Source organism: Cheilinus undulatus, linkage group 13 (assembly GCF_018320785.1).
Source record: "Cheilinus undulatus linkage group 13, ASM1832078v1, whole genome shotgun sequence".
NCBI lineage: Eukaryota > Metazoa > Chordata > Actinopteri > Labriformes > Labridae > Cheilinus > Cheilinus undulatus.
Genome location: NC_054877.1, coordinates 33,248,709 through 33,275,265, shown reverse-complemented (window position 1 = coordinate 33,275,265; position 26,557 = coordinate 33,248,709). Strand labels below are relative to the sequence as shown.

The following is a 26,557-nucleotide window of genomic DNA, read 5'->3' as shown; positions in this document are numbered from 1 at the left end:
TGTTATTACTGTATTGTATAGAAAATACTGTACGTCTCACATCAAGTTATGACAAGATCTCTAAACTCACTTCTTTGATGAGCAGCTTAAACAGAGATGGCACTCTCACAGCGATCTCATTCTCCCCAAAAAACAACATCCTGATGGGTAAGAATTCAAACTGATATCAAGTAGAGCTTCTCCATACTTAAGAAGAGTAATTAGATCTCAGATGAGTGTTAATGTGTACCTGTATTCCTGCAGGGTTTTAGATAACCCAGAGCTGTGGTCAGAGTGGATGTTTGCACAGCTCACCTTCAAATCCTCCAAGCCTCTAGAAAAGTCACACATATTAATATCTGGTGTTGTGCAGGACAGCTGATACACACATGACTCATGCATACTTGGCAAAACAAGAAACAGGGTTTTATTTAGAGAAAGAAGGACAAGAAGGCTTTCACTGGACTCTTACTTAAACACTTCAAAGTTTTGTATCATGTTGTTCCAGTAGTATTTTGTGCTGTGATGAGTAAAGTAGTGAACCTAAAAAAAAAAAAAAGAGGCAGACATGATCAGATATCAACTGCAATATGACTTTACAAACTCACTTTAAGGGGCAAAATATTTTTTCTATCTGCAAATCGTCCATTCTGCAAAAATGCACTATATGTAATTTAATTTTGCTCATAATTGTATTCATAAAATATTGTAAAGTGGGAGATTTAAAAATGGAAGAAATGCCTATGTATTTAATGTATTTTTATACATTTGGCTTGATTTTGGCTGAATTATACATCTTTGTATGTTTAATTTGCATTGCTTGGGAATCCCTCACAATCTTAGAATGCAGAGAATGTCATACTGTTTACTGTATACTAACTTATACTCTCAATAAAGGGAAGTGGTTTTACTACCTTTGTAATGCCACACTGCTGTGTTCTAGGTTGCAGATCAAATGTAGAAATCACAGAAGATATGGCATATTGCAATTATACTGCTTCAACAATGATCATAAAATGAACTGGCGAAAAATTGAAATATAGTAGTTTGTAGTTTGACAACACTTAAGGCAGTGCTAGAAAAAAGGACTTGATAGTCTAATGTGATATGACAGGAAAGTGGTGGATCCTGGCTAATACTAGCTAGCAATTCTAGCTAGAAAGAGGCACAGGAAATGATAATTTATCAAGAACATTTTCCAAAAAAAAAAAAAAAAAGCCTTTCCAAAACTGCTGCCATGTGAATATGATCAACTGCTGATCAGGACTCTGAACTCAAATTCATATCTTTAATAAAAGTCTGCTTCAGAAAAGCAATAAATCAATTTTCCCACTGAGCTACCTGAGCAGTCTGTGTGTAAGAAAATTTCCCATGGTGCTCCTCGGGATCCGCATTGATGCCATGGTCTCCATTTGGCAGCTGAGTTGAGGACAGCAGATCCAGGCTGTCAAAGGGTTTCTTCCCCGGAGCCATGATCATGTGAACTCTGGCTCTAAACCACTGTCTGAACTCATCCTGTGATAGAAACATGAAGAATTATTTTACCAAAGTGTGAGATTACTCTGACTTATTTTCTAGTGTGATAAGGTAAATTTTCAAAAAAGGTGGTACAGGTCAGCATAATTTATGAAGGAAAGAAGAACAGGAAGGAACTCAAAATAATGAAAAGGAAAGAGCAGATTTACATACATACAGTACAAGGTTAACCTTGCAAAGCAGATAGATACGCCCGTTTCCTTGTCTTTCACTGACGAATCCATCTTGCAAAGCTCCTGTCTGAACCATTTGGGCCCGGTTAGAAAGTGACAGGACCAAACAGCAACGAGGGGCAGTACTTTCAGGCGCAGCAGAGTTCCTCCATTACTGCACCAGCAGCAAGAGCTGGTGCAGTAATGGAGGAAGAGATTAGCCTGGATGCTGCTAAAGCGCCAGTTTTATCAGAACTTGACAACATTCCTTCATTAAAAGAAGAACAAAGACCAGCAGTAAACGACAAAAGTCGAGTACTTACATGTCTATAGTTGCCATGTTTCGGGGTATTCGACGGTAGCTGCACACGCGCAGCTTGATAGCGGTTACGTCACGTGTTTTGTTGCTCTGATTGGCCCGTAGAGATGTGACAGACAGAGCATTTACCCAATCATAATCCGAGTTTTTTTCAAATCCTTTGCCTTTTCTCAAACGTTTTCTATTGAAGCTTTCCCAGATGGATGCGTGAAACAAATCCATCTGGCGTGTCAGGTTAGTACAAGTGTAAAATATAAAAAGAGAATGTGATGATTTGCAAATCTCATAAGCCCATATTTCATTCACAATGGAAGAAAAACAACATATCAGATGATGAAAATAAAGTATTTTACCATTTCATGAAAAATATTTGCTCATTTTGAATTTCATTGTAGCAACAAATCCAAAAAGAGTACAGACAGGGCCATGGTTACCATTGTGTAGTGTCCCCTCTTCTTTAACAACAGTCTGTGAAAAGAGTCTGTGAAGTGAGGAGACCAGTTGCTGGAGTCTTGGGGAGGAATGTTGTCCCATTCTTTTCTGATATAGGATTCTAGCTGTTCAAAAGCTTTGAGTCTTGCCAGATTTTTCATTTTAAAATGCACCAAAAGTTTTACAATGGTGAAAAGTCTGTACTACATGCAGGCCACTTCAGTACAGGGACTCTTCTACTATGAAGCCACGCTGTTGTGATAGACGTTGTATGTCCCAGTTTCAATATTTGATATGTATTTCTATGTTCTACAGTGAATAAAGTATGGGTTTATGATTTTTGCACATCATGCATTCTCTTTTCATTTAAAGTTGACCTGGCACCCCAACTTCAGGGAACTGGGGTTGTAACACAACACAAAAAGCGGGTGTCTTGTATATCTACCGTCGTCCTTAGCAGCACTGTGTGTGCATTCCCCAGAGAGGTGGGTGTGCATGTTCCCTTGACGCCCCACTCAGGCAGCCAGTAGAGCAGGAGCAGGAGGAGACCCCCAGAGCAGACGGCACCCACACCCACCAGAATCCTCTTCCACAGACAGGGTTGATAACCCCACACCTCCTGCACAGGGACAAACTCAAGTTAACACATTTTCAATACACAAATGCAATGCTCTGTGTCTGTCTGTAATTTGATGTGGCATGTTAAAGGTGACATACACTCCCCTCTAAAAGACTAAAAACATACTGGTTTGACACAAAAAGATGAATATGAGACAAGAGATCAACATTTCAGCTTTTATTTCCAGGTATTTACATCTGGATCTTTTATACAACTTAGGAGATTCTCCTCTTGTTTAGCCACTCCAAAACTCTGAAGTTCAGAGAATAGTTTCTCATTTTGGTAAACATTTGTGTTTTTCTGTCTACTTACAAATGGCTGGGTAAGAAGCTTTATACCACATTCATGTCTTAATAATGAATACATCTGTCAGCTAGCTAGCTTGGCTTAGTTTAGAGTAAATACTGAAACAGCCAGTTTGGTGCTGCTCTAAAAATTAAGAGTGCTATCTGCAGATTTTTATTGACATGGCAGCTCAACAAAAGTAAAGCAAGAACCTCTTGAACACTCCTGTTGACTATCTGCAGTCAAACACACCATATAGTCCATTTTAAAAGCTGGGATAGGCTGATCTGAGGGATCTTTGCTGGGTTTTTTGCTGGTTATATTTAAGGCCCCACCATCTGACTCTAAAAAAAAGCAAAAGACCCTCCATTTTCTGACTTCTACAAGTAAGGGTGGAGACGTGTTGTCCATTATTTATACATCAATGACTGGAAGGAAATCTATCATCAGTTTCCAGTTATTGTGATAAGCTGTTATCAGTTGTTGGCTCTAGCTCTTTATCAAACCTCCTATAAGTCATTTTATCTGGTTATAAAACAGCATGTAATTAGTTACTGATGCCACTTCCTGACTTATAAAGGCAAACACGACTATTAGGAAGAACATTCATTTTTCTGTAGTTTTTAAATGCCTGTAAATGTCACCATGTAGGTGCAAGGTGAGTATTACACAGCGCATGGCAGGAGGAGCCTTTGTTTACATGATGCCCTGTAAATATTCTCAGAGATACCCATGTATTTCATTTACATTTGTATTTATGGCTGCTCATTGCTTGACAGAAAATGGTACTTCTTCATGGTCTTAAAGTGCTGCTGCAAGAATGTCCTGTCCAGGACATTCTTGAAAACGGTTTTATCAAGGTTTCCTGGCCAAATATAACAAAAAAAAAGAATAAAAATAAAATAAAAGTGATTTTTTTAATTATCAGACTGCTGCTGCTGCTGTAAGTTTTTCTATAACTCCATTGCTTAAATCATATTAGATTGATCCATTTACTTAAAACCCAAATTATACTGTTTAATATTGTATCAGTGATTTATAACCCAAATTAAACTGAAAAATGTAATAAAAAATGCACGACTGTCCAACAAAAGAAAGCAAACTCATAAACAAGGGAGATAATTAGACTATGTATTCCCTTCCAGCCATATCAAAATTACAATAACCAGCAAATATCATAAAATTAAGACAACACACTCAAAAACTATGAAAATTTAGAAGTCAGAAATCATTGATTAAAAGTGAAGACAGTATTGGAAAGACAAAGGAATTAAGGTGACATTTACCATCTCATCCTCCAGGCCCTGGTTTATAATCTTCATCTCCCGCTCCTTCATTCTGTCAGAAGTCCAACAGCTACAAAGACAAAGAGAAAACCTATTTTATAACCTCTTTGATAGAGGAAGAGTTTCTTCATATGTCTCTACATTTGATATTTTTAGCTACTGCTCCACTTGCTGAAGCTTTCTTCTATCAGCATTTCTGAGAGTCCTCCACTTTTATCGGTCAGCAATGATGTAACAACTTTTTTAATGAGCCAAGGGCATAAAAAGAATCATATTTATGACATGTGAAGCACAGACAGCCTGAAGGGGAAGACGAGGTCAGGTTAATATTTCTCACTGGAGACAGACAGGAGAAGAGAATTTGTTTGCTTAGTGTTAAACAAGGAAAAAATCTGTCTTCAGTGGATAATGAGCTGTCTGAGGGACAGAAGATTTGATTAAACCACAAAATAAACAGCAGTAGAGGGCGCTACGTTCAAAGTCTCTGGTGACATGCTTAAAAAAACAGCATAATGAAAATCTCAATCACCTATCAATCATCAATCATCATCTCTTCAAGGTTTCCAGGAGCATCATCAGAGACAGAGACTGAAGAATTGGTGTTCGTGTAAGTGGGTCTTGATTAAACATTTCTTTAGATATTTTACCAAAGCTTTTTAAATTATTTTAACAATTTCTCTGCTGAAAAGTTCTGTAAAATGTCAGAAGTTACAAAAAACCCCTCATCACTCTACTAACAACAAACGTGGGAGATGTGTTGCAAATGTTGTGAAGATAAGTGGATTATAGTGTTGTGGTGTTAGGCAGTAATAAAGTGTGGGATGGGCTGTAGCTTTTGCACCATGCACACCTACAATCAATAAAATGGTTGGTGTGCATCAACAATAATGTAGAACCTGATGTTAAAAATAACGTTTTTAAAAGAAGAAATGCTGCTACACAATTGAAAGTATTAATAATAATTATTAATAATAATTATTACTAACAAACAACAGTTATTAACATGTTGTGGTTTGTTTTTTGAAAAGGCGTGAGCTTGTAGGCCAGCAGACAGAGTTGAAAACTGGGTAGACAGAGAGAGAGAGAGTGGGGAATGACGTACAGGAAAGGAGCAAAAACAAGTCAGTATTTCTGGCACAACTTCACCAGCTTCCAAGGTGCACCGAGGATGAAAAAAGTCTTGAAGGACACAGAAAGCTCCAGCAACACTTGTAGTTTAGAGAAATGACGGGTTTTGGCTTGTGGCCCTCATGGGGGTCATCCAACAGGAAAGGAGCCACAGACTAGATTTGAACCCCTTTGAGAACAGCGACTCTGCACACAGAGCGGGTTCAGAACCACTAGGTTCTAGATTTCTTTTTTTTTTGTTGCATATTTTCTTACACCATGTACAGTTATGTTTTTTAAACGTATGGTTTTTTTTACTGAAATTCTCACAATCCTTAGAATCACACATTTATTGCACAATCACTCACAAGTTGCACACACAATATTGCAGCCGGATATATAGGAAAATATGAAAACTAGTGAGATATAAATAAGAAATACAGCAACAAGCAACAAAAAGCATAACACATTATAGAAATAAAATTGTATCCTCATAAAGCAAAGCATTGAACAACATAGAGATTTTGCAAATATATTGGAAAATGTTGTTATAGGACAAATTTTCAACTGGTTTGGATTCAGATCCCTCAGTTTAAAGTTCCTGTGAAGGGCTTTAAGATCATCTAAGACAGAGGTGTTCGGCCCAGGGAACAGTTAAATCCGGCTTGCAAGATTATCTCATATTTCTGTTAGAACTGGCCCATCAGTATGAGGTCTGCAGATTTTCTCAAGTATAAAAATGTGAACTTATCTTTGATGATTTAAGACATCTTTGTTAAGTCACAAAATCTGAAAAAGTAAGGGGTAAAAATGTTTAGACAAGAAGTTAGGAATGTGGGAAAAGAAATCAATCTGTGTTTTGATTTCCTATTTTCAATTTAGCATCTCACAATTAGGACTCAAACTTAAGATTCTGACTTTTTATTTCATACTTAGAGCATTTCAGCTTGTAATTTTGACTCCTCGTATAATATTTTGAGCTTTAAGATTCATAAGTTTTAAGTCATATTTTAACCTTTATAACCAATTATTTTGATTTTATGTAATATTTTCAAATTCAGACTTTGTCTTCATGATCCCATAGTTTGACCTTTTAGACTCGTGATTTTGTCTTTCTTTCTAACATATTTGCCTTTTAAAAACATTGTTTTTCATTTCCTATTTCATGTTTTGACCTTTTTGAACTAATAAATTTACTTTTCTCAGATTGTGAGCCTTTAAGCTTATCTTTTTAACTTTTTAAATGTCAAAAACATTTATCATTAGAACTAAGTTTTTTATTCATATGTTATTATTGGTGAAATGTGGTTGACAGTTTATGGTTAAAAAGGTGACCCTGTTAGGCCCTCAGGTTAGACCTGAATCCAGAATCCGGCCCCTGCTGTGATTGAGTTTGACATCCCTGATCTACGACAACGTTAATTGTGATGCCTGCTGAAAAGTGGCATCACTTTTGCTTTGTGGGGAATTTATACTTGACCCTTACAAGCCATTAAATTATAAAAAATAAATAAATAAACTGTTCATGGAGTGATCAGTAACACTTTTCAGCCCTACCTTTCTACACGTTTACACCCAGGGGTAGGATGCAGCAGTGGAAGTTAACTATTTACTAGGGGCCCAATCATTTAATCTGTCAGCCCATTTAATTGCCCAATCATAGCCCACAAATAATCATTAATCAGCCAATAGATGCCAATTTTGACATTTGCATTCTCACTAATAACACTCAAAGCAGATACAGTATATGGACTAAAGTATTTGGCCACACATGTTACTGGTTGAATCAGACCTGTTGCCAACGGTTTGTAAAATCAAGCATCTAGCCATCCAGTCTCCATTTGCAACATTTGTGATTCAAAAAGAGTCGTTCTGAAGAGCTCAGTGACTTCAAGCGTGGTACTGTGATGGCTGTCACAACTGCAATACAGAGGTTTGTGAAATTTCATCCCTGCTGGTTATTTGACACTCAACTGTGATATTATCATTAAAAGATGGAAGTGTTCAGGAACAACAGAAACTCAGCCATGAAGCAGAAGACCACATAAACGCACAGAGTGGGGCCCACGGTGCATAAAGTTTACAATACTCTGCTGATTCCATAGCTGAAAAGCTCTGAATTTCCTTACTTTGCAACAGGAGCTTCATGGAAAGGGTTTCGAAGGCCGAGCAGCTGCACGCTATCCGTCCAATGCAAAGCTTCAGATGTGGTGTTAAACACATGGACACTGGACTGTGGAGCAGTGGAAACATGTTTTGTGGAGTGACAAATCACGTTTCTCTGTCTGGCGGAACTGTGAAGTTTGGTGAAGGAGGGATAACGGTATGGGGCTGTTTTTGGGGTTTATCTTCATTGAAGGACAATCTTAATGCTTCCACATACCAAGACATTTTGAGCAATGCTATGCTTCCGACTCTGTGGCAACAGTTTGGGGAAGGCCCTTTCTATTCAAACATGGCAGTGCCCCAGTGCACAAAACAAGAACTATATTTATTTATTTATCCGTTTATTTATCAGGGACAATACATAAGCATTGCTGCATTTAATTACAGTGCAACCGATGCAATGTATAAAAGACATCTAGCTATGGCTAATTTACAGTCCTTGTCCCTGGTTAGGCTTTTGAGAAATGCCACATATGATACAACAGAATAAAAAGGACATTAAAGACTAACAATAGCAGTAGACATAAATGAACAACTACAAAAAATGCATAAAAACAGCAGCAGCAAGACAAACATAAACATGCAGCCACATACATAAAAGCCAACAGTAAGCCAGACATAAACATGCAGACGAATGACTAAAATGACAGTTAAGAGAATAGGTGAAACAGCTAAGAACAAAGATAAAAAGGAGTAAAATGAGCTGAATGATATAAAAATTTTTAAAACATGTAGCTTAGTGTTCACAGATTTGCCTTTGTTTCAGCCATTGTTTTACCGTCTTATTGAATACTTTGAAGTCAGTCAGTGTTGTTACTTCTGATGGGAGACTATTCCAGATCTGTGGGCCTTTAACTGAGAAAGAGGACTGGCCAAATGTTGTTTTACATTTTGCTGGTTTACAGTCTCCACTAACTGCTCCTCTTGTAATGGCTCCTTTACTGGAGTACTTTTGAACCAGTTCACTGACCAGTTGTGGAGCAAGATCATTCACACACTTGAAAATCAGTTTGATGAATGAGAAATTTATTAAGTTTTCAAAGCTCAATAAATTATACTTTTGTTGCACTTTACAGTGGTGCCATTTCATCTGTTTCTGATCTAGTATTTTTAAGCTCTGTTTATACAAGGACAGCAGTGGTTTGATTGCTGATTGAGTGGCCTGACCCCAGACAGTAATACAATATGAAAAATGTGATAAAATCATTGCATGTAAGTAAAGCTGGGCAGCCTTTATTGGTAAACAAGATCTTATGAGTTGAAAGCAATTCAAGTTGGTCCTTATGGTCTTGGTTACTTTTCTGATATGTGCCTCAAATTTTAGTTGTGAGTCCAGGACAACTCCTAGATATTTAAATTCATTTACTTTCTCTATTTCCGTCTGATCAATGTTTATTATAAAATCATTGAATTTCTTTTGTCTTAGAGAGAAGCACATAGAGACAGTTTTCTCACAGTTCAAAGTTAAAAAGTTGTCTTTAAGCCACTGTGACACACTGATCAATTGCCTATTAAGCAACCCTGCAGCTTGCTGTGGGGATTTTGATGATACATTTGGCAATGTACATCTTTGCAGCTGTCTGGTAGCTCATTTATGTACAGGCAAAAGAGCAGCGGTCCCAGAATAGAACCTTGGGGAACACCCACATTACAGTTCTGAAAGGATGATACAGAGCTGTTTATCTTGACACATTGCATTCTGGATTCCAGATATGACTTGAACCAGCTGAGAGCTTGTATGGAGAAATTTAACTTTTTAAGTTTATTGAGGAATATGTCGTGGTTCACAGTATCAAAGGCCTTTTTCAGGTCCAAGAATACTGCTCCAACAACTCTACCATCATCTAAAGATTTTTTAATAGTTTCTGTGAGATAGCACGTTGCCATTTCTGTTGAGTATCCAGATCGAAAACCAAACTGTTTTGGGTGAAGAAGCTGGTTACTTTCAAGATAGTCAATCAGTTGCTCTGCCACTAATTTTTCAAGAATTTTTGAGATCACAGGAAGGATTGAGATGGACCTGTAGTTACAGGCTCTGTCAGGTTCACCAGATTTAAATATCGGTGTTATGACTCCTTGTTTGAATATTTGGGGGAATTTTCCTGCATTAATTGATAAATTTATCATGTGTGTTATTGGCTTTATAAGAGTAGAATGCTTCTTTAAGAATTCACTATCTAATCCAAATATATCTTTAGCTTTAGAGTTATTTAGCTGCTTTATTATTTGTTGAACTTTGCCCTCATCAGTTGGTGTAATGACAAAAGAGTTTGGCTGGTCTTTTACTGGAATGTCTGACACACCTATCGGTTGGAAATTTGCTGCCAGTTCCTGCACTGATAGCACAAAATAGTTATTTAGTGCATTTGCAACTTCCATGTTATCAGAGCTAATAACACCATTTAAATTTAATCTTATGACACTTTTACTCTGATTAGGCTCACGCTTAGTAAGCTTATTGATATGTCTCCATAAAGATGAACTATTCCCCCCTGACTGTACGATTAGCTTTGTGAAATGGGTAGTCTTTGCTTTTCTTCGTTCACTAACAACTTTGTTTCGGAGTCCTTTAAAAATCAGAATGTCCGTACATAATTTTGTGGACAAAGATTTTTTTAAAGCAAGGTCCCTCTTCTTCATTAGCTGACGGATGTTATGGTCAATCCAAGGAAGAGAAGGACCTTTTTTACCAGCTTTTAATGGTTTTGTATATTTTTTTATTGTCTTTATTAATGAATCCATTAAAATATTGCAGCAATTATTCAAATCATGTGATTGTACCACTGATTCCCAGTTTAAATTGTTTATTTTGTTCTCAAACTGTGGAAACAAAGCCCTGACCTCAACCCCATCAAGCACCTTTTGGATAAACTGGGGAGGAGATTGTGAGTCAGGCCTTCTCATCCAACATCAGTGTCTGACCTTGTAAATGCTCCACAGATTGAATGGGCAAAAATTCCCACAAAACACTCCACAATCTTGTGGACAGCCTTCTAAGAAGAGTGAAGGCTGTTGGAAAAGGGAAGCCAACTCTATATTAAATAAGTTAAATGTAGTTGAATACTATGTCATTACAGTCCCTGCAGGTGTAATGGTCAGGCGGCCGAATACTTTTGTCCAAATAGTGAATGACCAGTGTTGCCATCTTGTCCTTTCACATATGCCAACCATGACTGCTAATGAGGTATCAGGAACTTGTAAGGTCGTCCCAGTTCATACAGAGAATATCTAACTATACCCCTTGTAATTCTGTTTTGAGGGGGAAGGTGGCAATCAAAAACAAGGGGTAGGGGTCAATGAGAAACCCGTTACAGGAGCTTTAAAATAAGTAATACAGGAGTTTACAGCGAGCATCATTCCCAGCATATAGGAGTACCATGAGAGGCTTCTCTAGAGCAGAACTGAAATATATCTGTGCTCTGTAAATGTACTGGTATGAGATTTATTTTCCAGCTAGACAAAGACCCCAAACATAAGCTGACTTACACAAAACTGGCTTCTTAACAACTATGTTCAAGTCCTGGAGCAGCCAAACATTCAATCTAGCTGTTCAAGCAGGACCACTTCTGATACTGGACACTATTTTTACAAAGAAAAGGGGTGAAACTACACAATCCAGATGTGTACACAAATCTACACGGAGGAAACACACAGCTGTAAGTGATGCAAAGAGAACTTTGCTTTAGCAAGCAGTTTTAATTCTTTTCTAATTGGATATGTAGCCAAGGAGTGTAGACAACATACAACAAAGCTGTAAAACAATAATACAAAGTCCAAGAGGTGGCATAGTTTTACAGACTTTGAACATCCTCCTGAGGTTGTAAAGTGTGTTCCCAAATAAATCTTACAGATTCTTTTTTTAAACACAGATTCACAAGCTGTAACAATATTGTTTATTTTAAGGTGCTAGCTATTTCAGTCGCCGCTGGCATGATCATACGGAGGAATAACGTCACGTAATCACGTCTAAAATCAAGTTGGTGACGCGTAAGACAAGAAACCGTGCAAACAAACCAAAATTCATGCGTAGCAGCGACTTACCGATGCTTTTTCTGCCTTTAGAAACGCTTTGCACGTCGCATAGTCGGATGAGTTAACCGTCGTAGGATGAAACTTTCCCCTGACGTCGCGTGCAGCCGTTACACATGCATCTGACTGTTTGGAGGCACGCGCCGTAACAACAGAGATCCACGCTGCGCCGAGGCCGGACCGTCCCAAACCGGTCCATTCAGAAGGAAGTGGGAAAACAGGATGTGAGGTCATTAAAGGACACCGTGTTTGAGCTCTGAGTTGTAAAAAAGTCGGGAGAGCCGTAGCGACGTGGTGCGTGAAGTTGTCAACCTGACAGAGGACGTCAAACGGACAAACCAGCAGCTCTGGAAACAGTGCTAGACTACAATGAACTATTTCACTGAAATGGTCGCAGGCTGGGGTTTGTCTCGCTGTGAGACTGGTGTTATTTCAGGTCAGTGGCAGACAAAAAGTCAACTGTGGCTTGGCTGAGATTTCTGTTGGTCCTGGGGTAAACATTTAGGCTATTAATTACAGAACTTCAGGAGGAAAAACTAAAAAAGACAGCTGGTTTAGATTTTAGATAACTTTATCCCTAAAATAAATAATTACACGTTGATTATATGAGTTTTAAAATATGAAAATTATTAGGGCTGTCAGAGAACCAGATTCCAACTTTGATTTGGTGCACTATGTAATATTTAGCTTTGTAGCATTTAGCAGAACAAACTTGGGGAAAAAAAATGAAACAATATTTATAGGTAGGCCTATCTAAATTAGTGTTTAATCACCTTAATTTATAAAAGTGTTTTATTTTTATTAACTTGGAATAAGTCTTAAATAGAGTGACTCCTCTGAATCTTGATTATCTTGCATCTTCCTACAGCACCACAAAAGGGAGCAAATAGCAGATGCACTTTTTTATTTCACTTTTTGACACAAGTGGGCACTGCAAACTTAAATCTAAGTATTAAATATTACCAATTTTTTATATTGCACCCATACCAGTAAAATCATACTTTTAACTTTTAATACCACTGCAAGAAAAACGATGTCAGTATTTATTTGTTTTCAAAGCTCCAGTAAGGAATTTTTAGATGGTTATGAACAGCGGTGATTTCAGGGTCTGTTGGGACCCTGGGAAAAATTCACAGGTGGCCAAGCAACGCTCATCCCTGCTGTTACAAATTATCTGACTCAAAAAAAAAGAAAATATCACCTTATATTTTTGAAGTTAACATAAATATTATTTTAAAAAATCAAAAAGGACAAAAAAACTTTGCATTAAACCTCCTCTAGTTTTTTCAGCTACCCGACAAGTATTTCTTTTGTTCCTTTGCTGACTTTTGACAAACTATTCACATGATCAAAGGAATAATGCATGTGAAACTTTGCAGCAGAGAGAAAGAGCTGATCAATGGGGCTCCTTTAAGGAGGTTTTTTACTGTTGTTGCAAAGTTTGCACAAATTTAAAAGGAACCCTGCATGTTAAGACTTATTGGCTTTATTGGAGCAACAGTCTAGATTTCTGCATTTTGGAGAAAATGTGACTTCTAGTTTTTCATGTAGACTGTCATTTTAGTGCATTGCATTCTGGGTAGTGGTATCATGTGGCTGCATTGTTTGTCAGCGATTAGGCCCCCCCTAATGAGGTATTCACAGAGTGCTGCTAAAATAAATCAGATAACACAACTTTTCACAGTGATAACCATCTCCATCTTAAAATCAATACTGAAAATTTCTCACATGACAGACAAACACCTGCACAATGTCTAAATTACACATATACAATCTTATGGTACCAAAATGTTACCAACTTATTCGTACAAACTAGACAGTGCTCTCATTCACTCAGCTTACTGAAGTTTTAACACTCTTCAAAATAACAAAACTCACAGAGACTAATCATTTTTATACATGGTATTTAAAAGCATGAAAGTATTGACATTTTTGACAACCTTGCAGTGTAAAAGTCATTTAACAGTCTGAACATTGATACACATTAGAAGATCTAATACATTTCAAGATATTCTCTTAGCTCTTTTTTCAAAAGTTAAACTTTATTTTTTATTTCTTTTACATCTTGTGGGGTGGGAGGTCCTCGTCCTTTTCCTGAAAGAAAACAGAAATGTTAATGATATACTTGACCATTAAAATCAATGGCAATTGTGTTTAAAATCAAACTAAGAAAGAAGTATTAACATTCACTGCTGTTTATAATACCCTATTCAAAGACAAAAATTAGAAATGAAAAACAAAAAAATCACTTAACATCAAATCCATATAGGGAAAATATCCACATCTTAATATCAAACAAAAAACATGTTAATCAGGGATACTGGCAACCATTTCCTAAAAAAAAGCCAACACAACAGGAAATTGTTCAATTAAAGCTAGATAAGCTGACACGGTTATGCAGGGTAACAAACCCTCAGCATTTTAACAGCATCAACTTAAAGAGCTGTTCTACAAACAAGGACCTTTTCAATCATCCAAAACACAAAGCAGCTTCATCATTCACTTCATGTTTGTGTATGAACTTTGATTATATGATATGATTGATTGATTATATAATGCTAATATTTAATCTCCTCTTATCTTACTTTTCTTTTTATTGCTTATTGTTAGCTGGTTGCTACATTTAAGGGGTGCACTTTAGTTCACAGATGAGGCAATAAAGCAGGCTTGTCAGAGTTCATTTAAAGCAGCTGCTAGCTTTGAACGGTAACTTAAATTAAGTTCAGTTCGAGAGTGGCATGGTCAAAAACTAAAAACTTCAGCTGAAAAATGCTAAATGGATCTTTACAAACAAGAAGTACATATTATCCAACTGTCTGTGTTCATTGGGACTAAGCAAAAGATCTACAAACACTTGAAAGCAGTCTAATGTACATTTAATATGTCAGAGGATATTTGTACTCATGTTTTATATTCATTTTGCACATCTATCATTAACATATGGTGAATGGCATGTGATAATATGTAGTCACCTTTCATGTTAATTTTGCTAATTTAGTTTTAAACTGCAGAATGTTGAAATATGAAATTAAATCAAGCCTCAAATCTGAACATTCAGGTAACAATTTTCAAATAAATATTAAAAAGAAATCCCTTACTGACAACTATTTTATTTTTATAGTATGTATCATTATATAATATTTATTTTTAAACAGTATTTAATTGATTATCACTTTTCATTGTTTAACATTAGCAACTTTTAGAATAAAATGACTGTCAAATCCTATTAAAGGGGACATATTATGCAAAAATCACTTTTTCAGGCTTTTCTAACACAAATGTGTGCCCCTATCCTGTCCACAATCCCCTCAAGTACCAGAAAAATCCATTCCCTCTCCCCCTCTCTTTCTCCACCTTTCAGAAAAAGTATGCTGAAGCAAGCCGTTCTCAGATTTTACACTAGTGACCTCACATGGGGGGTAAGCACCCGTCCCAGGTTCGGTTTGCCCTCCCCCACTTGAAGGAAAGTTCCACCCTCATCTACCTATCCTCTCAACCACTAGCTGAGATGCTGGATCACTCAGTGGGTTGACTACATTCTGGGAGATTGATGGTTCGAATCCCAGTTAGGTCCTATACTTTGGATGAAAGTGTCTGTAACATCAGGAGTGCCACATCCATCCAGACAGCTTACTAACATTTAAAGCCACAGACACAAAAATGGCTCATTCTGAGCAGGGCTGAAAAAGAGGGGTTTTTAGACATGTAAAAATCCAATACTGCAGTGTTTTTTTCGCAATAAACTTCACAGGAATGTTTTGGGGACCTCTGAGACCAATATAAATGTGTCCTAAAAGGGTAAAATAGTTACGAGATCTGATCAATACCCCATGTTTCTGGCTGCTTCCCCCCTTAGAATTAAGATCAAACTATTTCATTTCATGCCATCTGGTGTGCATCATTTCTTGACAGCAGAGATTTTTTTTAATGAGTTCTAAATGTCTGCTTTACCTTTATCTTTCATAAAACTAAATATAGTACTCAGTGTTAAATATAGTGTACTACAGAAGCTTATTCATTTCAGAACTCTAAAAGGCTTTCTGACATTTGTCAACCCAGAGTGAATCTATTTTTTCAATCCTGACTTGGACTTGTTCTTATATGGGCATTGGAGGGGTTTTCTTTGCTTATCAGAAGAAATGTTCAGGCTGTGTCCAAAACTACATTCTACATAATACTACATGTTCTAACATTTATACTTTATGGCTTTCTATAAGCACCAGCTGTCAGCCAACCACTCACTTATTACAGCTGGCTACTTTTTTCCTATTGTTGACTTAATAAAATAGTTTGATTAACAAGTTGTAACTCTCTTGTGTCAAGCTTTTAGACTGTAGTTATTAAGGTGTTATTTAACAACCCTTAAAAATAACAGTACAGTCAAGTTTAATTCTTATGTCGTTTGCTGGCTAGCCAGCAAGCTCCACTACTGGATAGTGTGAGAGCTGCACGTTACTGTAAGGTGGTCCAGTTTGACCAGTGTGCTCTGGCTTGATACTTAAAAATTCTAGCATATAGAAGTTTACATCTGAGGATTTCTTCAAACACAGAACTGCATAAATTAACTTAAGAATACTTTTTGGTGTCACTTTTACTATACATAGTGTCTAAAAATGCCATTTTGACCAAGCCTCAAGCTTCTATCTTACAGGGACATGGAATTCATCACAGGTGTGAAAAATCAGCAGTTCGAGATCATTTTCATGAATTCGCCTCAAATTTTTCTGAAGATCTTCTTAAGGACAGATTTAAGAAAAAAAGCCCACCACAATATTTGTGAATGTGGCTCAGTGTGATTAGAAAACACTCTAAAACCAAACGTCACTGTTAATGTGAAATAGTGATGAAAGGAGTCTTAAATCATTTAACTCCGTGGACCTTTAAGTAAAAGCAGTTGTAATGTCATTTCATGAACCAGTTTGACTTCAGTGTTACCTCCTTTTCGGGCCTTTGCTCCTCTGGCAGCTCCCTGACCTGCAGGCTGACAACCAGGATGTCCCAATAGACTTTGTCTGCCACCCAAGGCAGCTTTGTCGCCTTTTGGTTTGGCATAAGCCAGAGTCACTTGGCTGCCGTCTATCTCACAGTCCTCCATGGCCTCTTTGACAGCTTTGGAGCATGCTTCACTCTCAAATTCCACAAAACCAAACCTGAGAAAGAAGAATTAAAGTTAAACAGTATGAAAAACCCCTTAAGTGGAACTCTAACAGCATTACACATCTGTAAGAATTTAAGGGATTAATACGGACGTTACACACCTTTTCGAAACGCTGGTCTCTTTATGTTGAATAACTCGTGCGCTGAGAGCACCATCGAAAGCACTTTTTAGAGTCTCTGCAGTCGTCTTCTCAGCCAGGCCAATCACCATCAGAGTTTTTGATTCAACTAAAAAGGGAAAACAACTTAAGTAACTTGGAAATATATGAAATTGACATTTCCTTATCAAACATCAATGCACTCATGTTGATGACAAAAAACACAAGTAAAACGCATAAACGATCAAACAAACCTTCATCCTTCTCTTGCCTCCCTCTCATTTCACTGAATTTTACTTTAACCGGCCTTTTGCAGATCTTTGTGTTTTTGGAAGACTTCCAAGCTTTTTCAGCGTCTGCTACAGTCGCAAATTCAACAAATGCAAATCTGAAAAGAAAAACAGGCTTTAGTCAAGTTGTAAACAGCTGTTTTTGATGGGAAAAAGCTGACTAGTGAACCTGTGCTTACCCTTTTGATTTGCCTTGGCTTTGCGGTACACTGATACTAACAGCCTTCTTGAAGACTTTCATCAAGTGTTTCTCCTTTACATTAGATGACAGACTGTACACAAATAGTGTGTTGCTTGGAGGAACTGCAGTGGTGGCACAGGGAAAACAAATACAGGTCAATCATCAATGGATTTTATTGACTGATGTCTATATGAAAAATGTTTTAAAATCAGTGGCTTAAGTTTTGGTTCAGAAATCCACAATACATTGTGACGTCTCATGTTATTTACCTTCTGATTTGCTGTTGTTGTCTTTTGTAGCTTTTGGCCTATTTGTTGCTCTAACAGCATCAACAATAAGAACCCGACCTTGGATCTGAACAAGTCGTTTCTTCTGACGAACTTTCTCAGCAATGCTTTTATTTTCAAATTCCACAAAGGCAATGCTGTGAAAAATAAAGGAATCAATTAAGTAGCAGTTATACGTGTATGTTAAAACCTTGTTTTAATAAAAAAAAAATAACACTTCTGCATCGCAAAATGTAAGATCGAAGATTCAAACGGTTTTGTCTATTCCAAAACGGAAATTCTACCGGCAACAGCCAACAGGAACAGGACAAACAAAAGCAAACTACAACTCTAAATAATAAATAAATAATTAATAAATACATACAGGAAGTAAATGTGTGTTTTGATCATTTTTTAGCACCTTTGCTCAGAGACTAAAGCTTGGAACAAAAAAGATTTTTGAAATTCAAATCTTTTTTGCAATGTGAAAGGACCCCATTCATGATGACATATAATAATTTATTTAATTTTTTCCCTCTTGATTTGGTGTGCAACATAACGGCCAACATAGCACACCACACACTGACAGATTTATTCACCAATGGCCCGAGTCTCGTCTCACAAAACTCCAAATGCAGTCAAACGTGACTTTAGAGAAAATGAGACAAATGTGGCGAGCTGCTAGCTGCCTGCATCCATTAAAGTAGCAATTTCAGCTGAGCTCCCTTCCTTGTTAGTTTGATTGTGGTATGTTTTATAGGACAAGTTGTATAAACACTTGTTTTTTTTGTCACAAATCAACAAATTGGCTGCCATTCCTGACATCCATCTGAACTTAATGTTTCATTTTTACTATGGTTGCCATGGCTGGGTTTGTTGTGCTTCCTCCCTGCTACCTTATTGGCTATTGTTCCATTCTATGTCACAATAATGTCCATGCCTGATAAGCTGTGTTCCTCCCACCCAACAAGATTTCTGACAAAGAAAATCTTTAGAAACATCCGATAACTGGGTTCAATGCTGACTTTGGTCAAAAGGGGGAATCAGGCCAAAATCTACACAGTTATCTTTTCTTGTGTGCCTAGCTTTAGTAAATTCAAAACAGGTGTTTTAAATCTTACCCTGTCTTTGGGCTTTCTGCTCCTCCAGGAAACCTGACTTTGACGGCTTTGTGGAAGAGTTTAAGGATGTCCTCTTTTGTTGCATTATATGGGACGTTCTTCAGAAACAAAGATCTGGCATCTTTGGCGGCTACAGATAGAGACAGTCCACATTAAACAACATCAATTGTGTCGATCTCACCAGACTTAAACAAAAAACTTGATAATGTAACATCATCATGAACATCTATTCAACCAAAAAAGAACAACCAAAACTATACGATTCAAAAACAGCACAGTATTTTGCTTTTTAAGACAAAAACATTGCTGCTGCACCTTTTTTCACTTAAAATAAAAAGATTAAAAAAAAACAATGTATAATCCTCTCTAACTTCATCATATTTAGTGGCGTTACCTTTTTTGTCCTCCTCAGACGCTTTCACTTTCACCTTGTCTTCACTTTTGACTTTCGCTTCAGTGACTGTCATCGGCTTATTGAGCACCATTTCCCCATCCAATGTCAAGGCTTTAGTCAGATCCATCTGTGAAGCCACATCTATATGTGCATATGTTCTACAACAGAAAAACATCACCTGAGTTAATTCACTGTCTCTTGTTTTTCAGCAATACTCTTTGTAAGCCTTCACTACAAAGTGAGTGCACACATATTTAATCCCACCTCTTAACTTCAAACAGAAGTTATTACAAACTAAACTCAACATCAAATCAAAGTATTTGCAAAATGCAAAAGAGTTGACAAAAGGAAAAATAAAGGATTATAATCTCTCTTTTCCATTGAAGTGTTTCTACAATCTAACCAGGATAACTTCTTCCTTTCTTGCCCTGGTATCCCTTGTTTCCTGTAGGACAGTTTGAGGTATAATACTGCATCTGTAGTCCTGATTAACAACCAACAGAGCAGCATGGACCCCATTAAAATAATTATATACAAATATAATTTAAAGCAAGAAGTACATGTAATTCTACATTTCATACACACAACTACAAGTATTCAACGCTTCTTAGTCTTTGGTTAAGGATGAATGTAGAGCAAAATTGTGTAACTTTCACTAGTTATAAATGATAGTGGGAGTGCACCACACTCAGTTTAGAGCCAGAAGTTACAACTGACTTAAAGTTCTACCCTGTGCACCAGCTGGACTTAAACTCTGTTTGAGTGTGTCACATTTACTTTTATTAATGCAAGGTCATGAAGACTAGGGAGACAGAGTCATCCGTTATGGGACTAGAAACCTGTAAGTTAGCATGGACAGTCAGATGATAGAAAAGTGCAGTTTTAGCAGACTAGGAACCCATATCCTTCCCATTCTTATTTCAGTCAAACTATTATCAGAGGATTAAAATAAACAACCAAAAGAATAGAAAACAAAATTTCTTTGTGGAGCCAAAAAAACACTTCTTATAAACCAGTAAGATGCTGTCTGATGAATACTAGCATCTTTCTTGCAGGGTTTAAAATGCCCTTTGCATCTGCCCTGCTCCAGAGTCTTAAATTCCAGGGTCTTTATGATTAGATCAGCAACCCACATGTGTATTTACTAAACAGTCCATCACTATGTTCTTTAAATGAATGCATATGACACAGACAACTCAAAGGGATAAGCTGGTGCACATTCAGAGAATCAGCACCTGCAGGACAGCTACGCATTTCTTCCCAATACATCTCATAGCATATTTAGGGGATATTTTGTTTATTCAAACAGAGCTAGTCTGCTTAAACAAAGCTTTCTATCAGCTTACTGTCCACTTTACAACTCTCTGCCTCTCGTTTTTATGCCTTTTCATTGATTGATCCATTAACAAAGCGCATTGCTATGATGTTTCTTATGTTTTATGACCATTGGCGTCAGTCTTCCTTCACAATACCTTGGTTAAGGTTGACTGAAGTTATGCTTTCTCCACCCTAGGCGTAAAAATAACACCATAAAGAAAACATCAAACAAAGCTAAAGCCCAGCTGGTGCACAGGGTTCAACTTTAAGTCAGCTGTAACTTCTAGCTCTAAGTTAAATGTAACGTTATGCCCAGGGGTACGCCCAGCTATTGCACCCGGCACACTTGGACAGTAGAGTGTAATAGAGGGTGAACAAAACATGCCCAGGAGCAGGTTAGGGCTTAAGTATAAGTTACCATGGCAATCTATCTTCATTGGAGTGAACCGCATACACACACTAAAGGGTGTCGTGCTCACAAAGACCTCATGATAAAATATTATATATACTCACCTGGAGTGGTGTAATCTGATGTCTTGAACCAGGATACTCTGTGTCATGAAGAAATTTGCCAAAGAATTTTTGACTTTGTCAAACTTTTTGGAGTTGTTCAGGTTGCCAATAAAAATACAAAAACCTAAAACAAAATAAGAAATGAAATCTGTAAATATTACACCACACACAGAGATCAAACATGAAACAGTGTGTCTTATTTTGAGTTCTTACCATCACTGTTGAGCTTTGTTTTCTTTGATGGAGAAGTCTCATCATCAGGGTGTGCCTTACGTTTACCCTTTACTGAAACAGGTACAAAAAATATTAGGGAATCTGTGCAGTGTCACAGTTTGAAATTAGCAACAGCAAAAGACCAAAGAAAGGTGCAAGTTTGCTATAAATAGGTAAAATAAAACTTGTAATAAAAACATTACCTCTGAATGAGCTAAATAAACAAAAAAAGAGGGAAAAAAATTGGAAAGTTGTTCTAACGTTCAGTCTTGATCACATCACTGCTTTATGCCTAACAATGACTTTTTCTTTTTTTAGAAAAATGAGACTTTGTCAGTGATACAAAGTAAATGAAGGTTAATATGTCCTTTGATATTAAAAGACATGCAGTGGTAGTCATGATTCTATGCTTCAACTGTAAAGACCTTGGTCATCATCACACCTGCACACGCCTTGGTGTTACTAAAAACTGACCATCACTCATCTGGTACTGCTTTGCTGCACTGAACATTTTGGGGCACATGACAGCACAGACCAGGCTAAGTGCCTCTCTTTGCAGCCTTTCTTCCTCACTGCATCATTATCCAGCTTTAAGGAAATAATATCTAGTAAATGAAAGTTGATGAGTGCTGGTGTGATTGAAAAATATTCGTTTTTCAAGAACAAAAAATGTCAACTGGAGGTGGTCAAAGCAATTTGTGGGTGTTGGGTCATTTCCTTGCAACTAAGGTGAGGAGGATTACCAACTCCACATGGCATGATCAGATGTACTGAAAGAGCTACACAGCTGCATACAAACTATTTGTTATAAGTTGACAGTAAAACTGAAAAAAAAACCTGCCATATAAAAACATTCAGTAAATTTTGAGCCAAATTGTGAAAATTAGAGCAGAAAAATCAGACTTTCTGGAAACACTTATTTCATAATTAACCATGCATTATACATTCTCGGAAACATTGTTACCTGTTTTCACTTTGGCTATAACCTCTTCAACTTCATCAGTTTCCTTATCGATATCCTCTCTCACTCCGTCCTCTTCTTTCTTCTCCTCAGCTATAATTACCGGTGGTGCCATCTTCTTTTCTTCAGTGGCTGCATCCATCTGAGACTCTTTGCAATATTTTACAGTGGAAGATAGAAAAATAAATACTCCAATATCTAAGAAAAACAGGAGCCCCATGATACTTGTTTGAAATTTGATTTTAGCCAAGTAAGCTTTTTGTGATTGTCTAAGACCTGATCATTTTTTAAAGCTAAAAACAAAGCAGAGTGCAAACTAAGGTCAGACCAAAGATTTGTGACAAAATGGTTTTATAACGTCACTGTTGACAGTCACAGCCGTCTGATGCTGTTGCCTGCAATTCAGCTTGTCAAGTCCCAGACAGCTGGTTGCAGGATGTTGCAAGCAGATAAATGTGAAAATGGAAATAACTCTTTTTTTTCTTTTTTTTTTTTTTTAATAAAACCTATAAAAAGCAATTTGGTTAAATAAAGTCTTGCTATGAATTTCAGAAATTACGTTCACCTTTTATGTTCTTTTCAAATGGAAATTTAGAAACTTTACAGCCTGTGAAAACTTCTGTCTCTTCCATCAGCTGCAGTGATTATTTTGGCAGCTATTTTCAATTTTATCCTTAGTCTTTAAATTAAAATGTCTATTAGTTTCGTCCCATTTAAGTCTCTAATATTCTTTGTAGATTTAGGCTAGTTTTAGTAGATGAAAAATATATAGTCCAGTTTTCCACACCTTAGAGGCAGAAAAGTTACAGGTGCATCGTGTTTTGATGGATTTACCCACAGAAGAGTTATATCATGGATTTTGACTTTCCAACAAAAAATACATTAAATTTTGGTCTCGTTTTAGACTAATTGACATGTGAGAGTTTTAGTCATCAAAAAGATCAATTTCTAGCTAGTCTTATTCTTGTCTTTCTCATAGAAACATCATGCTAAACTGCACAACTGATGGACTTTTAAAAAAGATCAATGTAATCATTTCCAAGAAGCAGGCAAATGTGAAAAAGGGAAACAGAAAAAACATTTTGAAATGTAAGCAGAACATGCAGCACGATAATATGTGAGATATTCAAGGCTGTAGGAGCTTAATTTGTTCATGGAAAATTAAACATTCACAGTGGATATCTCCAGTACGACAAGACTGACCTAACAAAGGATTTTTTTTTTTTTTTGCATTTATATGTGCTGTGAAATTTCGCTGCCACGCTATGTTGTCGATGACAAGTGAGTTACTGATGAGCAGGACTCAAACAGTCTGATGTAACGCTTTATGATGATGATAAAGATGCAGGAAAAAACAGCAAATGTGCAATACTGTCTGTCGCTACTGTAGAGACCAATTTATCGTGCAGTAACTCCAGAAATAAATCCCTTTATATTAAGAGATTGTGAGAGCCATTGGGTAGAACGTTGCAAACAGCTGTGAGTTCCAACTCAGTAATCTCATCCTGAGTCTTTGGTCTGAATTGGGCATTCAATAATCAAAAATTATCTGAACTAAGCTTTGCATGAAATAATGCTGCCTGTTAGAACTGTTAAGTACCTTCAGGTTCCTGCATTTCTTGCTTGGTTTCAGTCTCAGTACTCTCTCCAGGAACTTCTTCAGTTGAACTAACTGGATCAGTAAGAGAGATGATTGTTTCATTTGGCAAACAAAGTCAAAATTCCTAATGTTAAATTGCGAAAGCATGCAATAAAGTGTTGCACAATTAAGACCAATTTTTGGCTGAAGCATCACTTTATAACAAACACATGAAAACTTCATATTGAAAAGAAAAAAAACATTTGATAACAGAAAAGTAGATTCTTAATGATTGGAAACTTAATCTTAGGAGTTAAGTTATTTATCCTGTTGACTGCAGTGATGTATTTATTGCTTTCATGGTGAGGATTAGTCTGAGGGGAAGTAACTTGTGCAATAACTTTGGTATTTACTAAAACTTTAAATAGCATCATTACAATCAAAAGCATGTTAGAAATTAAAAATAAATCATAAACATGCTGCAAAAGTTGACAAATTTTCCTTTTTAAAGAGCAGGTAAAACCCTGGCCACTTTTTTGACATTTAAGTAAAAAATATTTAAATTCTGTTTATTGTGTTAGAAATGTACATATTGACTTTCCTCAACAGGTTGGATACAAGGCTACTGCAACTGAATATTACTATTTGCTGATCATGGGGCAGATGACATACAGTATGTGGTGCCAACTTTCATCACCATAACATTTAGCCTCCAGGGGGCATTGTCTACCATTCAGAGATGTCCCTCATCCTCTCCTGCCCCTCCAAGTCCTCTGCATCAGCTGTCTGAGCAGTCGCTGCCTGTAGCTACGGTTCAAACGGATACAGCACTGGACTACTGCGGCTGTGGCCAACTGGAAACTTGGAAGAGAGGCTCTCTACTTCAGATGACATTTCTCCTCATTGCCTCTTCTAAATCTGTCACTTGTGGTCCATTAACTTAGCTAATATTGCTCATCAGTTTGTGTCTCAAAGACAGTGATGATGTGGCTGATGATGATGGCATGAAGGACTCAGTGAGCTTGTCTTATTCCATCCCAGCCCTGCCCATTAAGATAAACTGATTACCAAGATGATTTTTGGAAAGTCCCATCAGCTTAAAAACTGAAGTTTAGTTACCCCTTTACACAATAACATTTATAAATGTGATCTTATAGTAATTTGCAAAACTGATAATAAACACCCTTACCAGATTCTACCTGTTCAGTCCCACTGGTGTTCTCGTCTTTATCATCAGGCTGTCCTTCCTCATTCTTCTCATCCCAGGTTACATTCACAGTAGACACGCTACCTTTTACTTCAATGACAGTGTCCATCTGAGAATCTAAAGAAGTAGTTTTAGTAAAGATACAGCTCAGAATAACAATCAGTCATCAAGTGTGATAACCTTGCAGTACCTTCTTCATCTTGGTCCTCCTGCATTTTGGTCTCAGTGCTCTCAGTGGGAGCATCCATCTCTGTTAGGACTATTTGTTCATCTGAAGAGACAGTTTCAAGTTGTCCTTCTGAAAAAAGTTATGTTTAGTTAATTCATCATTTGTACTGCCATTAACAGGACAAACCAGGAAACAACATGTCTGAAGAGAGTCGCAAATGACTGACAATAAACTAAATGATCACTTTGATGAAGTTTCTAATGGGGACAGAGGAAAGTTGGGTGAATCTGACATAGGGGAGGAGTATTTGACTGGTACATGATGTATGCATGTTATTTTCTCTACTCCGTCATCATTATTATGTTGTTAAATAATGAAAGGGATATAAAATACTGAAGCTGAGAAAAGTGCTTGTTGCTTTGTTTTGGTTTCTGTTGATAAATGGCTGTCCATGAGGGAAACCAAAATAAAACATTTGAAAAAAGGCATGATTACTTATAGTACCCATTAAAGGTAGGCACTATAAGTATCCAGTTAGAAATGTCTTACCAGTGCTTGCAGCATCATCATCTTTTGCAACATCGGCGACGGTTTTACTTAGTCTTTTTCTTCGTCTTGTAGCCTGTAAAAGAACAGACATATCAGTACATCATTACAACAACATAAGAGTGATGAAATACTTTCTCATTTATATATCAGAGGCCCAAGTGTTTTCCTCAAACCATCAGTTTCATTTAACTGATACACCTAACCCTTGGACTCAGACTAAAGTCCTATATTCTATATTAACTGCCTTGAATTCATAATTGTACACCAGGGCTGGAAGAGTTAACTGGCTTAGCTCAGACTTTAAAACAAGTATTCGCGCAGGAGACTTTTAACACAAAAAAATATTTTACTTTAAACCTTTTCTCGTCCATCCAATAACTTCAATGCTAGCTCGTCGGTTAGCAGCTAAGACCAAACTATGTCACGTTGGAACATTAATTGTACGTTAAAGATCCTTTTTCTCCGTGCTTTACGTTAGTGTAATGTTATTTTTCGTCTTTAGTTACCATATTTTGCGTGGAAAAGCGCACAGTTACCGGCCGAAACAGCTAGTCGTTACCGATAGACACACGTGTGCAGAGCTAAAAACATCCACATGCTACTATGTCAAACTACGCATTGCGCATGCGCTT

At 37.0% G+C, this 26,557-nt stretch overlaps 2 protein-coding genes across 3 annotated transcripts in view; both read right to left on the bottom strand.

Annotated features, from left to right (window-relative positions):
• The window catches only part of LOC121520381 (probable cation-transporting ATPase 13A3), a 38,881-nt gene extending 26,798 nt beyond the window's left edge, over positions 1 to 12,083 (bottom strand). Inside the window, exons 1-7 of the mRNA XM_041803794.1 lie at positions 11,923 to 12,083; positions 4,609 to 4,678; positions 2,864 to 3,037; positions 1,321 to 1,494; positions 452 to 522; positions 230 to 313; positions 71 to 140 (exon numbers count right to left, since the gene is read on the bottom strand). Coding sequence (XP_041659728.1) covers positions 71 to 140; positions 230 to 313; positions 452 to 522; positions 1,321 to 1,494; positions 2,864 to 3,037; positions 4,609 to 4,659 — 624 coding nt within the window. The 5' untranslated portion in view covers positions 4,660 to 4,678; positions 11,923 to 12,083. The remainder of the gene's footprint in view (positions 1 to 70; positions 141 to 229; positions 314 to 451; positions 523 to 1,320; positions 1,495 to 2,863; positions 3,038 to 4,608; positions 4,679 to 11,922) is intronic.
• A 1,305-nt stretch (positions 12,084 to 13,388) lies between these two features.
• LOC121519773 (nucleolin-like) lies at positions 13,389 to 26,555 on the bottom strand. 2 transcript variants are annotated; one of them, XM_041802663.1, is made up of 16 exons: positions 26,432 to 26,555; positions 25,926 to 25,998; positions 25,398 to 25,505; positions 25,190 to 25,324; positions 24,022 to 24,093; positions 22,425 to 22,571; positions 21,461 to 21,532; positions 21,248 to 21,371; positions 19,418 to 19,575; positions 19,024 to 19,153; positions 17,906 to 18,060; positions 17,635 to 17,758; positions 17,420 to 17,553; positions 17,169 to 17,295; positions 16,846 to 17,060; positions 13,390 to 14,004 (listed from the first exon to the last, which is right to left on the bottom strand). In XM_041802663.1, the coding sequence occupies exons 1-16, from the start codon at positions 26,432 to 26,434 to the stop codon at positions 13,946 to 13,948; spliced, it is 1,836 nt and encodes a 611-aa protein (XP_041658597.1). In that variant the 5' UTR covers positions 26,435 to 26,555; the 3' UTR covers positions 13,390 to 13,945. The 2 variants fall into 2 exon arrangements, with proteins under 2 accessions (XP_041658598.1, XP_041658597.1); XM_041802664.1 differs by lacking the exon at positions 24,022 to 24,093 and having other exon boundaries at positions 13,389 to 14,004.
• Positions 26,556 to 26,557: the final 2 nt, after the last annotated feature.